The sequence below is a fragment of the Capra hircus genome, chromosome 10 (assembly GCF_001704415.2).
Source record: "Capra hircus breed San Clemente chromosome 10, ASM170441v1, whole genome shotgun sequence".
Lineage (NCBI taxonomy): Eukaryota > Metazoa > Chordata > Mammalia > Artiodactyla > Bovidae > Capra > Capra hircus.
Window position 1 is genome coordinate 26786758 of NC_030817.1, and position 18282 is coordinate 26805039.

General features: G+C 38.5%; 1 protein-coding gene across 1 annotated transcript in view; it reads right to left on the reverse strand.

Moving 5' to 3' along the window:
* Positions 1-18282, reverse strand: part of SYNE2 (spectrin repeat containing nuclear envelope protein 2) — a 323992-nt gene that overhangs the window by 64046 nt on the left and 241664 nt on the right. The window contains 10 exon segments of the mRNA XM_018054080.1: positions 175-305; positions 772-942; positions 3341-3493; positions 5094-5249; positions 6918-7094; positions 9036-9182; positions 9599-9781; positions 11048-11180; positions 12519-12715; positions 16200-16331. Coding sequence (XP_017909569.1) covers positions 175-305; positions 772-942; positions 3341-3493; positions 5094-5249; positions 6918-7094; positions 9036-9182; positions 9599-9781; positions 11048-11180; positions 12519-12715; positions 16200-16331 — 1580 coding nt within the window.

Sequence of the window (18282 nt, forward strand, 5' to 3'; positions counted from 1 at the left end):
CTTCACAACACCAAATCTTACATGAACTAGATCCTTCAAGCAGAAGAGATCAGAATAGTATGCAACCAGTTACCTCAGATGATTAAAAAGGCTTAAATGAAAAAATCTTATTTATCTTTTTTAAGAAGATAAAACAAATCTGCTCTATCATTCAAGTTGCACCTTGAAGCGTACCTTGTGTGAGTATTTTGGCATTTCTCTTGAATTATTTCAGCAACCGAGGGGCAGTACTCTTTGAGTTTTCCAATCACCTCCTGGAGTTTCTTCCAACTCCCTTCACTGCTCTCAGCTTCGTCTTGAAGAGTCTAGGAGGACAAAGCAGGTATGTCAGCTTCAGAATGAACTGGCCTCATCCAGAGATACTTGCCACTATATCACAATAATATTAACACTCAAACTTTAATAGGACAGCCGTAAATTATTAGAAATATGAAGAAGAAAACCAAGAAGGTACTCTTTCATTTGAGGCTAGAACTTAAAATTGTACACTTAAAAAAAAAAACCAACACCCCCAAATCAAAACATTTAAATCGTAAAATAATATGAACATGAAAGATGAAGAAAAATTCATAACATGTATTTACAAAGTTTCACTCATTGGGTTCATGTAATTCATTTCGAAATTACAAGTTATACTTTTGATGCTGCTGTTTAAAATACTGTTTCATGTTTCTCTGTGGAAAACATAACAGCAACTGTGTCACATCTATGCTTTCTTCCACTGGAGATTTTCTGCCAATAATGCATTGTGCCAAGATCTGGTTAATTTACCTGAAGGTTCTGCACCTGGCACCTTAAGGCCTCTAATGATAAAACCACAGGCTTGCTGTGTTCCATGCAGTACCAGAATCGGATTGTCATCATATTCACTTCATCATAGAGTTTATCATAGATTTTCCACTCCTGTAAAACAGACTGCATGGAGGTCTTGAGCTCATTGACCTATACAAAAAAAAGTAGGAACACATTTAGGAAATCATCAACAAGAGGCTCGCTCAACTCTTTTTTTCTCTTCTAAGGACTCTACCACTGTATCCAAGTTAGGTATTTTAATTTCAGAGTGGAGCTTTGTTGATTCACTGAAGGTGGTTAAGTGAACAAGAAATATCAAAGGTTAAGTTTTAGAATGCTGCTGCTGCTGCTGCTAGGCCACTTCAGTCGTGTCCAACTCTGTGTGACCCCATAGACGGTAGCCCACCAGGCTCCGCCGTCCCTGGGATTCTCCAGGCAAGAACACCGGAGTGGGTTGCCATTTCCTTCTCCAGTGCATGAAAGTGAAAAGTGAAAGTGAAGTCGATCAGTCGTGTCCGACTAGTAGCAACCCCATGGACTGCAGCCTACCAGGCTCCTCCATCGGATAGGTGAATGGAAAAGAGCTCTGAGACCAGATGGATCAGCATGGAGAGAGTTCAGCCTCCAGAGGGGCAGACCAGGGAAAAAACACTGAGTGAGGAATCAGAATCTGAGATTTCACATTTCAGTGACACCCTGTTAACTTTCTGAACTTGGGCAAGGTATTTAATCCTTAAGTCTGCTTTTTCATCCACAGAACAGATAAAAGAAAACATAAAGAAAGAAGTAGTATTTGTGAAAATGCTCTGCAAACTAAAAGCATTATAAATGTAAAGGGTTCCCTGGGTTAACTGGCACTTAAGTCTGGTTACTCCTGCAGAGCAGGTATAAATTACAGGGGAACATGCTTGGCCAAAATGATGAGCAAGTGCAAAGTGGGAGGAGATGCAATGGTGGCTGTATTTTATCCTTCAGTGTGTTTTGGTAATTATGAAAAGTTGAAATTTGAAGCATTTAAATGATTCCTGACACAACTGAGAATTGTGTAAGTGTAAAAATTTTTATGTATTATGTAAAGAACACTTATATCGCAACAATAAAAAGACAACCAAGTAAAAAATAGGCAAGGGATTGAATAGACATCTCTCTAAAGAATATATACAAATGACCAACAAGCATATGAAAAGACACACAACATTCACAATCATTAGAGAAATATAAATCAAAACCACAAGATACCACTTCACAGCCACTAGAAGGGCTATCCTCAAAGTTCGATAAAAACTAATGTTGGAGAGACCAGGGAAAAATTGGAACCCTCATACATTGCAATGAAAACATGAAAACATAAAGGTGTGCAGCCTCTATGGAAACATTTGCCAGTCCCTCAGAAAGTTAAATGCTATATAGAGTTACCATTTGACCCACTGATTCTACTCTTAGGTATATACCCAAGAGAACTGAAAGCATACATTTGTGGAAAAAACCTACACACAGTCTCAGCAGTGTAGGAGGTTTCAATGTCTTCACCTCCATGTCAACACTTGTTATTCCATCCTTTTATTACAGTTATCCTTCTGTAGGCTGAAGCATTTTGAGGGTAAGAACCATTTATTTTCTTGTTTATCACTGTACCCTTGGCAGTGAGCATAGCACCTCGCAAAAGATATGTTAACAAATGACTCACAGAAGATATGTTAAGCTCATCCCTACTTTCCTGCCTGAGTTCTGGGGGAGGAATGAGGCTGAAGGTTACCTATGGATTTCATTCATACAGGTTACTCCCAATTCTCTCTCGAAACAAATGCTGGAAAGTAGATTTCAGTAAATGACAAATAATCCACAATAAGGACTCTGGGAAACAAGGACACACTTATAATAGGCTACTGTTTACAGTCTCTCCCTCCAATTGTAGGGAGATGTCAAAGGAGAAGAGTCTGAGGATGACTGTCCTTTTTCTCTTGGCGCTCTTCTCCTGGAAGGGGTAAATGAGACTTTGACACGCCTTTGATACAATCAGCAGATGCCGTCCACACTCTTCCACACTTTCTCTTCACCACATGCCATTTCTCCCCACCTCTGGAGCTTCTCCTGTGCTGACCATGTTTCTAGCTTAATGGAGGCTACATGGGACAGAACCACACCCCACCACCCCTGGGGTATCTCCCTGAGAGTGGGCAATCTGAGCTGCTTCTTCATGGCTGTTCCTGTATATCTGACCAGCAGACAATGCCAGCTGCTCTGTAGGGTTTGCGGGGTAGGCTGGAGACACTTTTGAGTGTATTCGTGTATTAGACAAAACAAAGATAACCAAGTGAACTTCAAGCTTGCCAAAGATGTGGGAATTTGGTGATTTTGCCTCTAATTATCCAGTGAAGGGGAAAAAAAAAAAAAAGAGATTTAAAATATGTTTCTGTACTTCACTTTAGTATTTTTCTCAGCAATTTTTCAGGTTTTGGTATAAAGCAAGTATTTACCAATAAACAACAAATAAGATAAAAGAAGGATATCTGAAAAGAAATGGTACACTTTGAATGAATTCTAATACCTGATTCATAACATTGTTTCTCTTTTGAAATAGTTCATCAATTTTGGATGCTGTGTCTTCCAACAATGGCACTGTCCCACTCTCCAAAGTCAGGTAATTTTGTCTCAACTCATCCAGTGCTTTGGATTTAATTGCAAGTTGATTTTCTATATCCTGGAAAGGCCAGAGGGAAAAGGTTTTCATATGTGCAATATTAATTAATTGCACATAATTAATTAATTAATTAATGTGCAATTAGTTTCATATGTGCAACAAAATAATAAGGGTAAGAGGAGTTTGCACTTTTCAAGTAAAAATGCCATTAGAATATATAATAACATTACACAAAAGAAATTTTAATCATATGCCACTCAATTTTTACAATGAAATTTTACACTATGAATTTACACAATTACAGGATGAATTTTTACAAATATTTCCATTATTATGTGGCTCTAGACTTTAGAAGAGTCTAGGTAGCAAGCCCTTATCATCATGGAATGGGAGAAAGAGTCTAGGAGATATAGTCTCCATTCCATATCTGCCCTGTACTGGCTGTTGGACCAAGCATAAAGTCATCAAACCCCCAACCTGCATTTTCTCATCTGGAAAATGGTGATGACATCCCAGGCACGAATAACTTAGAACTCCAGTGAAACCAGGGTAGCCTGCTGGGGGTGCTGCAGGACTGAGTTTCCAGCCAAGAATTGTATGTGAGGAAATGGCAACCTGTTTCAGAATTCTTGACTGGAAAATCTCATGGACAGAGGAGCCTGGCAGGCTACCATCAATGGGGTCGCAAAAGAGTCCGAGATGACACAGCGACTGAACAATGGCAAACAACAAAGGGGAAATGGCTAGTGGGTAGTCGGAAACAGGATAGACCATCTGAAAATGAACACCGCCGTACGGTGGTATTGCCACCCATATTCTGTCGAGTATCATTTTGTAACCTTCTAAGTAGAATTCGGGTCTGAGCTGACTTTCCACACAACAGTGAGGAGGGTCATGTCTTCGTGTAGGCGGTGCAGAAGCCGAGGACCCTGGGGACAGCTCCCAAGAGGAGTGACACCATCAGGGCAGTGGGGAGGAAGGGTGTGGGGCCGTAAAGACTGAGTGCCCTGGAGAATGATGACTGAATGAAAAAAGGGCACAGCCAACACGCTCCAGTCCAGATGGGACTTAGACAGGGTCTCCAAGGGAAAAGCACCCCTTTTAGAACACATTACACAGTAGGCAAAAGAAAACCATTTTCCTCTGAAGAAACAGAAGGAAATAATAAAAATCACGGAGACAGAATAATTTTGTAAACAGTAGATAAATTAATAAAAACACAAATATTAGAAAACATCTAAATCAAAATTCCCTTGCAACTTTTTTCTTTTTTTTTAATTTTGGCCACACCATGCGGCTTGTGGGATCTCAGTTCTCCTACCAGGGAGTCAACCCAGGCCACAGCAGAGAAAGCACCAAATCCCAACCACCCAACCACTGGACTGTGAGGGAACTCCCAACATTGTCTTCTTAAGAATAACATTCAAATCTCCTAAGAACCACAATAACCATGAAAATACCTTTTTCTGCTCATCAAAAAAAAAAAAAAAAAAAAAGCAAATAGCATTTTGCAATTCTGTAAAACACATGGACACGTCTCCATTTTATATAAGAAAGTAAGGACCTGGGGGTTGGAGGAGAACCCTGAGAACTGCAGCAGCTTGAGCTGCTCGCTGGGGGAGGAGTGGTAGCTACCGGCCCGAGCTATGCACCTTCTCACCTGACAATCCAGGAGCGTCTTCTGTACCGAGATCACACTTTCAGGTTTTTGTAAAGTTTTCAGTCTCTCCTCTTGGGCCTCCATCCAGTTGTTCAGAATCTGTATTTTGTTTTCATTCTCAGTGATACTTTCCAAAAGTTGTTCTAAATGTTGTATCTACCAGTTATGAATAAGAAGATAAAATTTTCTTATTTTCAACTACGTGCTTTAAAATGTGAATGTCATGATATTTTTAAGAGGATACTTTTGTTTCTTCTCATATTTCTAACATTTTGCATAAGATTTCCCAATAATTTTTGGAATAAAGATTCCTGTAAACCAGGAAATAATAATTATAATCTCCTTTTTAAAAAAATCTGACATTTGAAATGAAAACTAACCTGCAAAGAATACTGGCTGTTCTGGAGTGCCACAGTATCTTTGGGAAACAGACTCATGTTGCTAACACTCAATATTTTTTCACTGCATCATCTATTGATATAGGCAAAGCTTAAGAAAATGTTCTTTTTTCCAGACTCTCTCTATTAGACTCACTTAAAAACTGTCAGTATAAAGAATATCACAAACAATGCATCAACTTAATAAAGCAGTAGTTTTTCAGTCAGTCTGTGATTCTTCTCATTTCTAATGCTCACAATGTTTGTGAGGTTACAATCACAGTACATATGAAGTTTAATACTCCTTTTCATATGCCACAGACACTTGCTGTGGCATAACTTGCATTCACTTAAAAGGCTGCCCGATATCTCATCATATGGACACCATATGATTAATTATTAATATTTCTCTCAAGTTGGAAATTCAAGCAGTCTACATTTTTCACCAGAATAAGTAATGTTGAACACTCTGTGCACATATCTGTTCCTTTTCAAAGGACTATCTACTTTAGATAAATGTATAAGAAGTGGATTGCCATTTTAAGAAGTAAGATGATTATCACGGTTCTTGAAATTTTCTGAAGGCTTTCCAAAAAGGTATTGAAGCCATTATCTGCAATGCATGCATGCGAAAGCTTTGGGCTTTTATCTTTATCTTGTTCTAGTTTAGTAAGCGTATAATGTGATTAATGTTTATTTCAGTTGTCAAAGCTGTAACCTTTCCATGTTTCTTTGCTAATTATAATTTTCTCTTCTGTAAATTATCTGTTCATGTTCTTTGTTCATTCATGTACTTAAACTTAATTGTATAAATCTATTTGTATGCATTTTGTACACAACAAAGAAATCAACCAATTTCACTATTATATATAATATTAAATATTTTCCCAAGAGTAGGTTTCCTTAGTCTTTTTAGTCATGGAATAAAAATCTAACAATAAGTCATATACATTTTTCTTCCTTTTTATAGTCCTTCTAAATCTGAAATAGCTTTGCTGCTTTTGAATATCTACTTTCAAAGAAAATGTCAAAACCTCTGACCATTTAGTAGCCTCATGCAATACCTGACATCTTCCTAAATAACATGTCTCCTCTTTACTTGCCTAATTCAGTTTCCCACTCTTAAATGCACCAATGGAGAATGCTGAAGCTCTGGATTTAAAAGGGGCTAGAATTGAGATGATTATTAGGTTTGACTGTAAGTTAACCACACAAATGTCCATTTATTCATTTATTTTCAGTTTATTTATTTATTTTTGGCCACTCTGTGTAGCATGCAAGATTTTAATTCCCTGACAAGGGACTGGATCTGCACTCCTTGCAGTAGAAGCATGGACTCGTAACCACTGGACCACTAGGGAAGACTCATAAATGTCTTTTTAAATTTTTCAGAAAGTGGAATTTTGCAAAGGCCAAATCATACATCAAACTATGACCATGAGCTCACCTTGCCATTCAGGGCTCCATGGACCCGCTGCCACTGGCGGTTCATCTCTCCCAGGTGCTCTGCAAACTCTGTTCTCTCATAGCGCTTACTTTCTACATCACAGGTGCTTAACTGAAGTAATGACTGGTTTACAAAGTCAACTATCCATTGTTTATAGTCCATTTCCATTCTAAGCTCCTAAAACAAAGAAAACAAAATTAAACCACCAACGCCCGAACTGAAATAGGTTAGAGGAACTGGACCTCCCCTTTGTTGTGCTGTAGGGGACCCCAGGCTGCCACTGGGTCATCCAGCGGTGCCTGTCCGGACTTACCCCTCCCCAACCCCACCAGGTGTCTGCTTTGAGTGGAGAGCCTTATTGGGAATCACACGTTTCTGGAACAGAGAGACTCATGGCTTTCAGACAGACTGAAAAATCAAAGATGGCACCATGAACGGTAGTAGAATCATAGGAACCAAAATCAAGACCAAATATCTGCCAAGGGGTTCCTGTAAGGGGGTTCCTGTAAGAGTTTTCCTGAGAGCTACATTGGAATTCAGAGTCATTCTGTAGGCTCATGGAAATGACCAGGTGGGAAGCCTGAAGTTAAAACTCTCAGAAAACCCAGGACACCTTTAAGGAACTGTGCCAGTTTAGGCAGCTTCTCTGTTCCCCTGGGGACTGTCTCGGAAGCCTCCAAACCCTCCTAGGGCCAAGCATGTTTCTTTCAAGACTAATACTTGTTGGGTTTATCCTGGCAAGTTTGAGCACCTCCTTTGGAGACATCTAGGGGGAAAACCAAGTTATGTGCTAGGTTGCTAGGGCCTGTGAGAAAAACACACATAGTCCCTCTACAGATTCTACTACTCACTGAAGTTAGGATGGGATAGGAGTTAAAAAGAAAATCCTTACTAATATCTTGGTTTGTGGTTAAGCCATTCATTTTCTGCCTGTCCTAAGTCACTTCAGTTGTGTCTGACTCTTTGCAGCCCTATGGACTGTAGCCTGCCAGGCTCCTCTGTCATTGGGATTCTTCAGGCAAGAATATTGGAGTGGGTTGCCATTTCCTCCTCCAGGGGATCTTCCTGACCCGGGGATTGAACCCACATCTCCCACATCTCCTGCATTGGCAGGCAGGTTCTTTACTGGACCAGAGGCTAGATCTATTAGCCTATGAGGTCTTAGGAAGCAATGACCAGAGTCTTCATTCATCTCTGTGTTCCTAGTGGCAAACACCTTGCTGGCACTCAATAAGTATTTGCATGTGGCTTGTTAAATGTTAGTTAAATCTACTTGAAATTGAATATCACAGAGAAGTCCACATTCCTGTCTATTTGTAGAAGGATATCAATTTTTTCTTATGCATTCTCTTATCCAAGGGACATTTACTTAATACCTATTGGATGCCAGGTATTGTGCTAGGTGTGCTGTTTTGGGAAGGTAAAGGAGAAACTCCTGCTCTCAAGAAGCGAAGTCAAGGTGGGGAGATGGGCAAGTAAGGAAACATTGGGTTGGCCAAAAAGTTCATTCCAGTTTTTCCATAAGATGTGATAGAAAAACTGGAACAAACTTTTTGGCCAACTCAATAATTACAATACCAGGTGATAGGAACTATTGATAGCCACCATGCAGACACCTAATCCTGGAAAGTAAACTGATCTGGCTGGGAGAGTCAGATTTCCAAATGAGGAGACACTTGAACTGACTCTGGAAGGATGACTAAGAAGATTCCCAGGGCTAAAAGTGGGACACTAGAATTCCCAGGCCGAAGGTACAGCACATACAAAAACATGAGTGGGAGAGCCCCAGGAGCAGTGGAGGGACCACAAAGGACTTGGTTCAGGCAGAGTTCAGGGTTTACATGGAAAAATGAAGAGATGAGGCTGGAGAGGAAAAGAGAGGCCAGTTGAAATCTCAGATTCTGTACTGTGGTGATGGGAGCTACCAAAAGAATCTGGGCAGGATAAGAGCAAGTATACTAACTTCTCTCTTTAGAATCATCCACCATCCTATTCCCCACCGATAGAATCAGCCTTTCTAAACTATACTCTACATGTCTCTTTGTTCAGTATTTCTTTTCCGACAGACTTGCCTTCTTTATTTCATGAAATGGCTTCTGGCTTTTTTAAGATAATTACCTTGTACTTCTGAAGAAGATTTTTAACTTGAGATGCAGAACTCAGTGAATGCTCGGAGTCTTCATCTTCAGTTTGATGTTCCACATTGTTCATCCAGTCAATCATTTCCATGATTGCTTTACGAGACGGCAATTTCTCCATCTGAAGCTGCAAAAACAAAATGATTTTCATTTAATTACCTGCAGTTAACAAAATGAATCAGGGCATCACTGACGATGATATCTAGTTTGATAAAAGGTCACGCCACATAATTACGCAGGTTACTCATGAAAACAAACCCAGCATTCAAGCTCAGAATAAGTGACCCCAAAACAATGACAACGACCTTCACATAAACTAACACAGTGGTGCAGATAAACTGGGAAATAAAGTAATTAAGCCTGATTTCTCTCTTAAGAAAGATCCCACTGGAGGAGAGTCCAGTAATTAAGATCTATATTCAGTGGTGCCAGAGAAAAATAAGGTGGTGTCAATGAAAATTATTGAGTCAGAGAAATTATTTTAAAAGAGTTGTGTGTTAACAAATGGATGCTAATTCAAATGCTGGGTCTTTGAATACTTACCTGGTGAAGTTTTTCTTGAATGTCTGGAAGTTGAGTTATGAGCACTGTCCATTTTTGTTCAAATTGTGCCAAAGAAGCTCTCAGTGTTGCCGTATCAGCTTCCTTCAGGTGAAGGAGTTGGTTCCCAGTACTTAGAACTGCAGTCTTCAAGGAGGACTTTTCATCAACTTCCTTTGAAAACTCCTAAAAGCGAACAGTTTTAAAATTGAGAAACATTTAAGGACTTCCTTGATGGTCCAGAGTCTGCCTGCTAATGCAGGGGACATGGGTTCGATCCCTGGTCTGGAAAGATTCCACATGCTGCACCTTCTGAGCCCATGCACCCTAGAGCCTGTGCTCTGCAACAAGAGAAGCGGCCATAATGAGAAGCCTGCACACCTCAACTAGAGAGTAGCCCCTGCTTGCCACAACCAGAGAAAGCACATGCGCAGTGACGAAGACCCAGCACAGCCAAAATTAAATAAATAAATAATAAAGAGAGACTTTTACTATATAAATATGGTATGGAGTAATTAAGAATCAGAATAACTGGTTAGAGTTCAAAGCTAAATAACTGAATTCAAATAGTAAATATTTATATGTATATGAACATATATATACACGCACTCATCCATGCATGCACACACACATTTTTCCTAAATGTCAGGCACTGTTCTAGGCATTAGATATATGGTGGGGAACAAAAGAGATGAAATTCCTACCCCTCGAGGGGCTTATAATCTAATGGATTATTGTTTTTAAAAATAGCCAAATCATTTCAACTTTAAAAAGAAACTATGGAACACAGCACAAAGTTCATACTGAGTGAATTAAATGCAACCAATTTTTAACTAAAATATTTGAAAATATTCCTGTGTACTTATAAGCTTTTTCCAAGTAAATTTAAGAAATATTTTCATTTTAACATCAAAATGAGTGATAGCTACAAAATATGAAAAGTGGAGAAAAAACTAAGAGAAAAGACAAACAGGTCTTGGAAGTATAATTTATATTACAAAAGTTACTACTCTTTCTTAAAAAAAAAAAAAGACCTGAAAATAAAAGAACAATAACATTTTAGTGGAAATATCAATTCTGTAAGAACAATTTAAAACCATGTATTTATTAACTAACATTTATGAATTGATTATCTTATGAGGTTTTGGGATAGAGTTAGTGGGAGAGATATTCTCTGTACTTATGAAACATGTTCCATGTCAGAGTAAGTTTTAAATTTATATATATTTTATAGGGCCAATTAAAAAATATACCTTATCAGTATTATAAACATATAAATCAACAATATAAACAAATAGTTCTAAGTCTGAAGAATATAGCTGCTATTAGCCCAAGTCTTACTCCTTATCCACACATAAAGGTTATAGAGACGAAACATGTCAACTGTCATAATTTTCCCCTGCTATTTACAGTCAACCAATAATTATTCAAGCATATTCTATTACAACTTACAAAAAAATTGTTTATGTTGCTTCTGATTGTGTCCAGGTCCTGAGACACATTGAGGGACTGCTCTTTCCAATAGTTCAGAGTTTGCTGAGAAGACTCCAACCACTTGGTTAACTGATCTGAATCTCTGTTATAACTAACAGGAGCAAAGCGAGAGAGAAAGGAAATAAGAAACAATATCCAACACCCACAAATTTTCTTCTGTTTCACTGTATGATTTCTTGTGTTGACCAACTCTGGTATTCAAAAAATAAAATCATGATTTTTTTTTAAAGGATTATATACTCTGTTTCATTCCAGGCCCCAAATCTGAGGCTTCTGTCATTTTCTATGATTCTATAATGACTAATCAAGAACAAAGAGGCATTTTAAAGTCTAAAATATTCTTTTAAAAATTTATGATAGCTATACCAAAATAAACCCACAGCTAAGGAAAGAGATTATTTTTATTCATCAAATGTTCTCTATAGATTTGTGTACAATACAAATATAACCAACATTTATTATAAGCTGTTATTATTTATTATAAGCTATATAACAGCAAACTGCTGTTCACTGGATGCCAATATATCTGATAGAATGAAAATATCCAAGCAAAATGCTATCCCTCTGGTAAATGTCTAAACTTCTTTAGGTTAGGACAGCCCCCTAAGGGGCAGGGAAGAGAATCAGGTTAAACATTCTGTGTTTTCTACCTCCAAGGGGTTCAAGAGTGAAATAAGTCAGACAGAGAAAGCCAAATAGCATAAAATAATCATTTACATGAAGATTCTAAAATACGATAAAAATGAACTTATTCACAAAATCCCCTATGATTACCAAAGGGGGGAGAGTGGGAAGGATAAATTAGGAATTTGAGATTAACATAAACACAATACTATTAATATATAAAAAATAGATAAACAATAAGATCGTACTGTATAGCACAGGAAACTATATTCATTATCCTATAGTAAAGCATAATGGAAAAGAATATGAAAAAGAACACATACATATATTACTGAATCACTTTGCTATATACCAGAAGTTAATGCAACATTGTAATTCAAGTATACTTCAAAAAAATTTTTTATAAAAGATTCCAGCTGTTAAAGCAAAAAAAAAAAAAATTCTTTGAAGAACTCCAAAGACTTTTTCCAAACTATTCCATTAGCTAAAATTATTTTTAAGATGTAAAAAAATTTTGGAAGAGTGTAGGAAAGAGCAACATGATGACATCAAGGTAACATGTATATAATTTTATAACATAACTCCTAGTTTCCATAGAAAACTGATTACACATTATCCTGAGTCATATGAACCAGCATCAGAGACTCTAGATCTCATTTAGCCTGGAACAGGGACCCAGTTGCCTTAGATGATCAAAAATTGTATCACAGGGGGATGACATGTGAAATGCGGCTGACTGCAGAACCCTTCTGAGGTCTTATTCCACAGCAAAACCTGACACCAATCAATCCCTAAGAAAACATACCTGAGCAGATGCTTGAGAAGCGTTTGTAGTCTGTGTAGTTCATGATCAATTTTTTTGTTTAGGGACAACCACTGCTCTTCCAGTTTTGCAATCTGGCCCTCTAGTTCAGGACAGTTTACGGATGCAACCAGCTGTTTACCTTCATTCAGAGTCTGGTAAAGCCGGGCATGCTTCTCATCCATATTTCTTTTTATTTGCTAATAAAAATAAAGTCATAGATTGAATTACTGAAAATTAAATCAGCCAATCAACTCACAAATATCTCATGAAAAACCTACAGTTGACGCTACTGAAGAAATAATAACACACAGTCAATATGGAAAACAGTTTGGAGGTTCCTCAGAAAACTCAAGATAGAATGATCCAGCAATTTCACTTCTGGGCATATCATCCCTGGACAAAACTATACTTCTGGGCATATCCCTGGACAAAACTATAATGGGGGGAAGATATGTTTCCCCCATGTTCATAGTAGCAATGTTCACAATAGCCAAAACATGGAAGCAACCTAAATGTCCATCGACAGACAAATGGATAAAGAAGACGTGGTGCACGTATACAATGGGATATTACTCAGCCATAAAAAAGAGTGAAATAATGCCAATTGCGGCAACATGGCTGCAACTAAAGATAACCATACTAAGCGAAGGAAAGAGGAAGACAAATGCCATGTATCACTTATATGTGGAATATAAAATATAGCACAAATGAACCTATGTCCAAAACAGAAACAGACTCACAGACAGAAAGAACAGATCTGTGGTTGACAAGGGGGACAGAGTGGAAAAAGAAAGATGGATTGTGAGTGTGGGATTGGCAGATGCAAACTATCATATTTAGAATGTATAAAAAAGGTTCCTAATGTAGAGCACAGGGAACTAGATTCAATATCCTGTGATACACCATAATGGAAAAATATGTATATATTAAAAAAGAATATATATGTGTATGTAACACTTTGCTGTACAGCAGAGATTGGCACAACATTGTAAATCAACTGTACTTCAACAACAACAAAAAGAAACAATAATACTTTCCTAATCCTCAAGACTCTTGCAGTCTGCCTGAGCATAATTAATGGATTATTATCTTTCATGACGAGAGTGTCTAGTATATTTCTCCTGCATGGACTTATACATACAGTAGGAAATGAAAATTCACAGATTTTAGAACTGATCATTTAATTCTTTCACCTAGAAACTAAAATGGTGACAGTCTTCAGGGCATAGCGAGCTTGCACAGAGGGTTTGTGTGACCTAAGGATTACTCTGATAATCAAGAAATTTTACATAGAAATCAGGATTTCCTGTGACTCTGGGAAAACAGGAAGATCTATATTATAACAAGCTCCTTTAGAAGAGGCTGTTCTCCTGGGTTCTCCTCCACTGCTCTCCCCACCAGCCCTCAAATATCCATCCACTCAGCTGCCCTTATTTCTGTTCTCTTGTCTGGGACCCTGGAAGCATTTTACCTTGTGGGCTAGGTAGGTAGGGGTTATTCTTTAGACCCAAATAGTAGGGGGAAAAGTTCATTGTGAGATTCTTCTGAATATAAGGACTCAAGAAGCAGGAAAAAAGAGGACTTCAGAAGAATAAATTAAAGCATTACACTGCTAATTCAATTTCATGAAAAGAAAAATGAAATTCTTCAAAACTGCAAATACAATGATCCCCTGAGGAGAACTCTCTAAAGGCAATTATCTCCCACAGTTGGGTTCAGCTTAATGACATATCCTGATAGTTACTTAAATTTAATCTTAAAAAATAAATTATGGTCAAACAGAACATTTGCCATTTTCCAATTAACTTAAGCCTTTAAAAAATTATTGAAAATTCTACCTCCAATCCCTTTCTACCACTCTAGTTACAAATCCCTCTTCCTGCTTGAGTCTGCAGGCTAGAATAAACTGTTTAATGTTAGTTTAAAAAAATTAATGGTTCTAATTTTCTAAGCCTTCAGTGCAAGACATTTCATCTTTAGAGCATCTCTGAGAAGTTTTAATGTCCTCATTTTGTCCCCGAGAGTCAGGCTGCACTAGTCACTTGGCCCATGAGGTGACAACCAGCATTGAACACGGCCTGTTTAACTCCAGAGGTCACACAACTGACTGACCCTATATTCCCAGCGCATAGATGTCCCCCAGTCAAGATATATCCAAACTTCCCCATGACACAGAAGACTGATAACAACCTTAGGACCACTGTCAGTGACACGGGCTTCACTAGATAATCTGTCTTCTTTTAGCCTGGCAGATGTATCTGAAAGTCTTAGAACAATTATATCATTTTTAAAAATATTTCAAGCTTAACAGAAACACAGGTTATAGTTTAAGGCAAGGGTCCCTAACCTCCTGTATGTAAAGGCTGAGGATCTGAGGTGGAGCTGACGTAATAATAGAAATAAAGTGCACAATAAATATAATGCGCTTGAATCATCTTGAAACCATCTCCTCACCCAGTCTGTGGAAAAACTGTCTTCCATGAAACTGGTCTTTGGTGCCAAAAATGTTGGGCACCACTGGTTTAAGGTATACAGCTACTCTTGGAGAAATAATCAGGCTTCTATCAGGTTGGCTAATGTGAACTGTTTCTTAATCCCACGAGGTTTTAAAGCTATATTTTCCACTGCATTCTCTCAGCTGTTTAGATGGCACCTTCTGCACCCCTAGGCTAACAAAGAATTAAAGAGTAGCTTCTTGTCCCGGAAGACTCAGATTTATGTTTGAGTTTGGCTCAATATGTGAAGATGGTGAAGAGATCAACTGAAACTTTCAAGACACCTAGAGAGCATAACCACAGCGTTCCAGCCTCTGGAAAATGCTCCTTGTAGGAGCCTAAGTGCCTCCAAGGAATGGTGGTACCCTGCCAAGTAATTCACGTTTTTATTTTTCATCCAGTCTGGTTAGGCAACAAACCTGCTTTTGAAGTTTTAAAGTGGATATTTGATAGCACACACACACAACTAACCACACAACCAGATTCTGACCACAAACATTCTAAAGTAAAAACTAAGCATTTCAAGTTTCTGTCAAAAATATTTAGAACCTGTTCTAATCTTGTAGGTCACATTCTCAGTGCCACTCAAAAACCATGCTAAGGTTGTATCTTTTCTATGGCGTTGAAATCTGAGACACAGAGACTTCGATCATAACAATACCAAACATTACACAAGAAAAAATTTCAAGTCTGAAGTCTCTTTATAATGCTGGTGGCAGGTAACAGATTGTTGTTTTCCTCACAGGCTTTGTCCAATCAGGGCTTCACTTGTCATAAGACTAAAAATATGTTCAGAGGCCCATAGTTTGCAAAGTTCTTCTCATACTTTAGCTCATGTCCACACCTGCTGACATCCACCTCCAGAGACAGGTAGAACAAGCTTGATTACCTACATTCTATAGATAAAGACACTGAACCTTAGGGACAGAAAACTGACAAAGTGCTTAATGAGAGAGAGTCAGGACTCAAACCAAGGTCCCAACCCCACGTCAGGCACATGGTTACGAAGAGACGCCCACAAGCAAATCTGCAGTTCTCCCAAATACGTCTCCCTGTGAGTTGTTTGAAGAACATTTTATTTCAATTCAAATCATTCACTTCAAAATCAAGTACTTTAGTCAAAACACAATAAAAACACAAAGTGCTTCAGACCATGACTTTGATGGCTTAAGTGGAAGCAAAATACCTGGTAATATGAAATCCTTTCCACTAATCTTTCCTCCGTCTCTTCTACCAAACTCACAGAGGGCAACGTAGACATAAGAATTTCCAGGTCCTTTTCAAGAGAGGCATAGTTTTCATCAAATTCTTCCCATTTCTAGAGAATTAAGAATACATGATTACCAGGGGCTTAGTTCCAGAAAGGGATGAAATTAATCTCCCAAGGAAAAATGAACTCTGAGACCGTACAAAATTAAAGCACAGATTCCAGGGGTTTCTGAGATATAACCACCCTAATGAGAGCTCAGAGTCTGGTGGGAAACAATTCCACTTTCACTGCAGTGTGGAAAAGGTTTTAAAAAATCCAGGTGGTACTAGGGTTTTATGTTTGTCTCGTCAGATCGGGTAGGGAATAATAGGATTGAGTTAAAATGATACTCTCAGCGTATGCCTCTGTGGAGATCTCAGAGGACTTTTATTACTGGGAAAGGAAGGTGCTAACCTTTAAAGTTTTTCAGCAGAAGCTCATGTTAGGTTGTTCCTTACGCTCCCTGCGCCAACTCCCAGCCCACTGAACATGACCCAACCCATTACACTAGCATGCCGCTCAAAGGAGTGGTTTGAGAGGCAGTGAGCTTACACTTCAGCAGGGGAGCACTACTGCCTTCGCCAGAGTCTGCCTGGTCCCAGCACTCTGATTCCAGAGAAGCCCACCTCTGGGGCCTTAACCCTCAACGGAGCTTATGAGACAAAATACTACGTGCTGGAAAACGAACCACCTCACTAATTTTCCTACCGAGTGAAACAGTGCGTCACCTGAAAGTTAGGGACACTCACTGGACTCATGGAGTCTTTTTCTTTTTTTAATTTAACTCATAATTTATTTGGCTGTGCTGCATGGCATGTAGGATCTCAGTTTCCTGACTAAGGATCGAGCCTGTGCCCCCTACCTTGGAAGCCCAGAGTCTTAATCACTGGACCATGAAGGAAGTCACTCACGGAATTTTTTCTTTTTTTAAACACCATGAACTATTACTATAAATACCAACTTGACATACTATTAGAAAATTAATTTTATTAGCATAAAATAATTTCATATCTTATCACATTAAAAAGTTGAGTATTTCTTTATTTTATGTAATAAATATCCAATGTGTTTAAGAAGTTAAAGGTGGAAAAAATCTTAAAACTGAGAAAGAGCTTTATACAACTTTTTAACTTTATGTAACTTTTTAGTTTTCTTTTGAAAAAAATTAATTAATTAGTTATTTTTTGGATGCTAATTACTTTACAATATTGTATTGGCTTTGCCATGCATTGACATGGCTCTGCCACAGGTGTATACATGTTCCCCATCCTGAACCCTCCCCCTACCTCCCTCCTCATCCCATCCCTCTGGGTCATCCCAGTGCACTAGCCCCAAGCATCCTGTATCATACATTAAACCTGGACTGGTGATTCGTTTCACATATGATATTTTACATGTTTCAATGCCATTATCCCAGATCATCCCACCATCGCCCTCTCCCACAGGGTCCAAAAGACTGTTCTATACATCTGTGTTTCTTTTGCTGTCTCGCATACAGGGTTACCGTTACCATCTTTCTAAATTCCATATATATGCATTAGTATACTATATTGGTGTTTTCCTTTCTGGCTTACTTCACTCTGTATTATAGGCTCCAGTTTCATCCACCTCATTAGAACTGATTCAAATGCATTCTTTTTAATGGCTGAGTAATACTCCATTGTGTATATGTACCACAGCTTTCTTATTCATTCGTCTGCTGATGGACATCTAGGTTGCTTCCATGTCCTGGCTATTATAAACAGTGCTGCGATGAACACTGGGGTACATGTCTCTTTCAGTTCTGGTTTCCTTGGTGTGTATGCCCAGCGGTGGGATTGCTGGGTCATATGGCAGGTCTATTTCCAGTTTTTTAAGGAATCTCCACACTGTTCTCCATAGTGGCTGTACTAGTTTGCATTCCCATCAACAGTGTAAGAGGGTTCCCTTTTCTCCACACCCTCTGCAGCATTTATTGCTTGTAGACTTTTGGATAGCAGCCATTCTGACTGGCATGAGATGGTACCTCATTGTGGTTTTG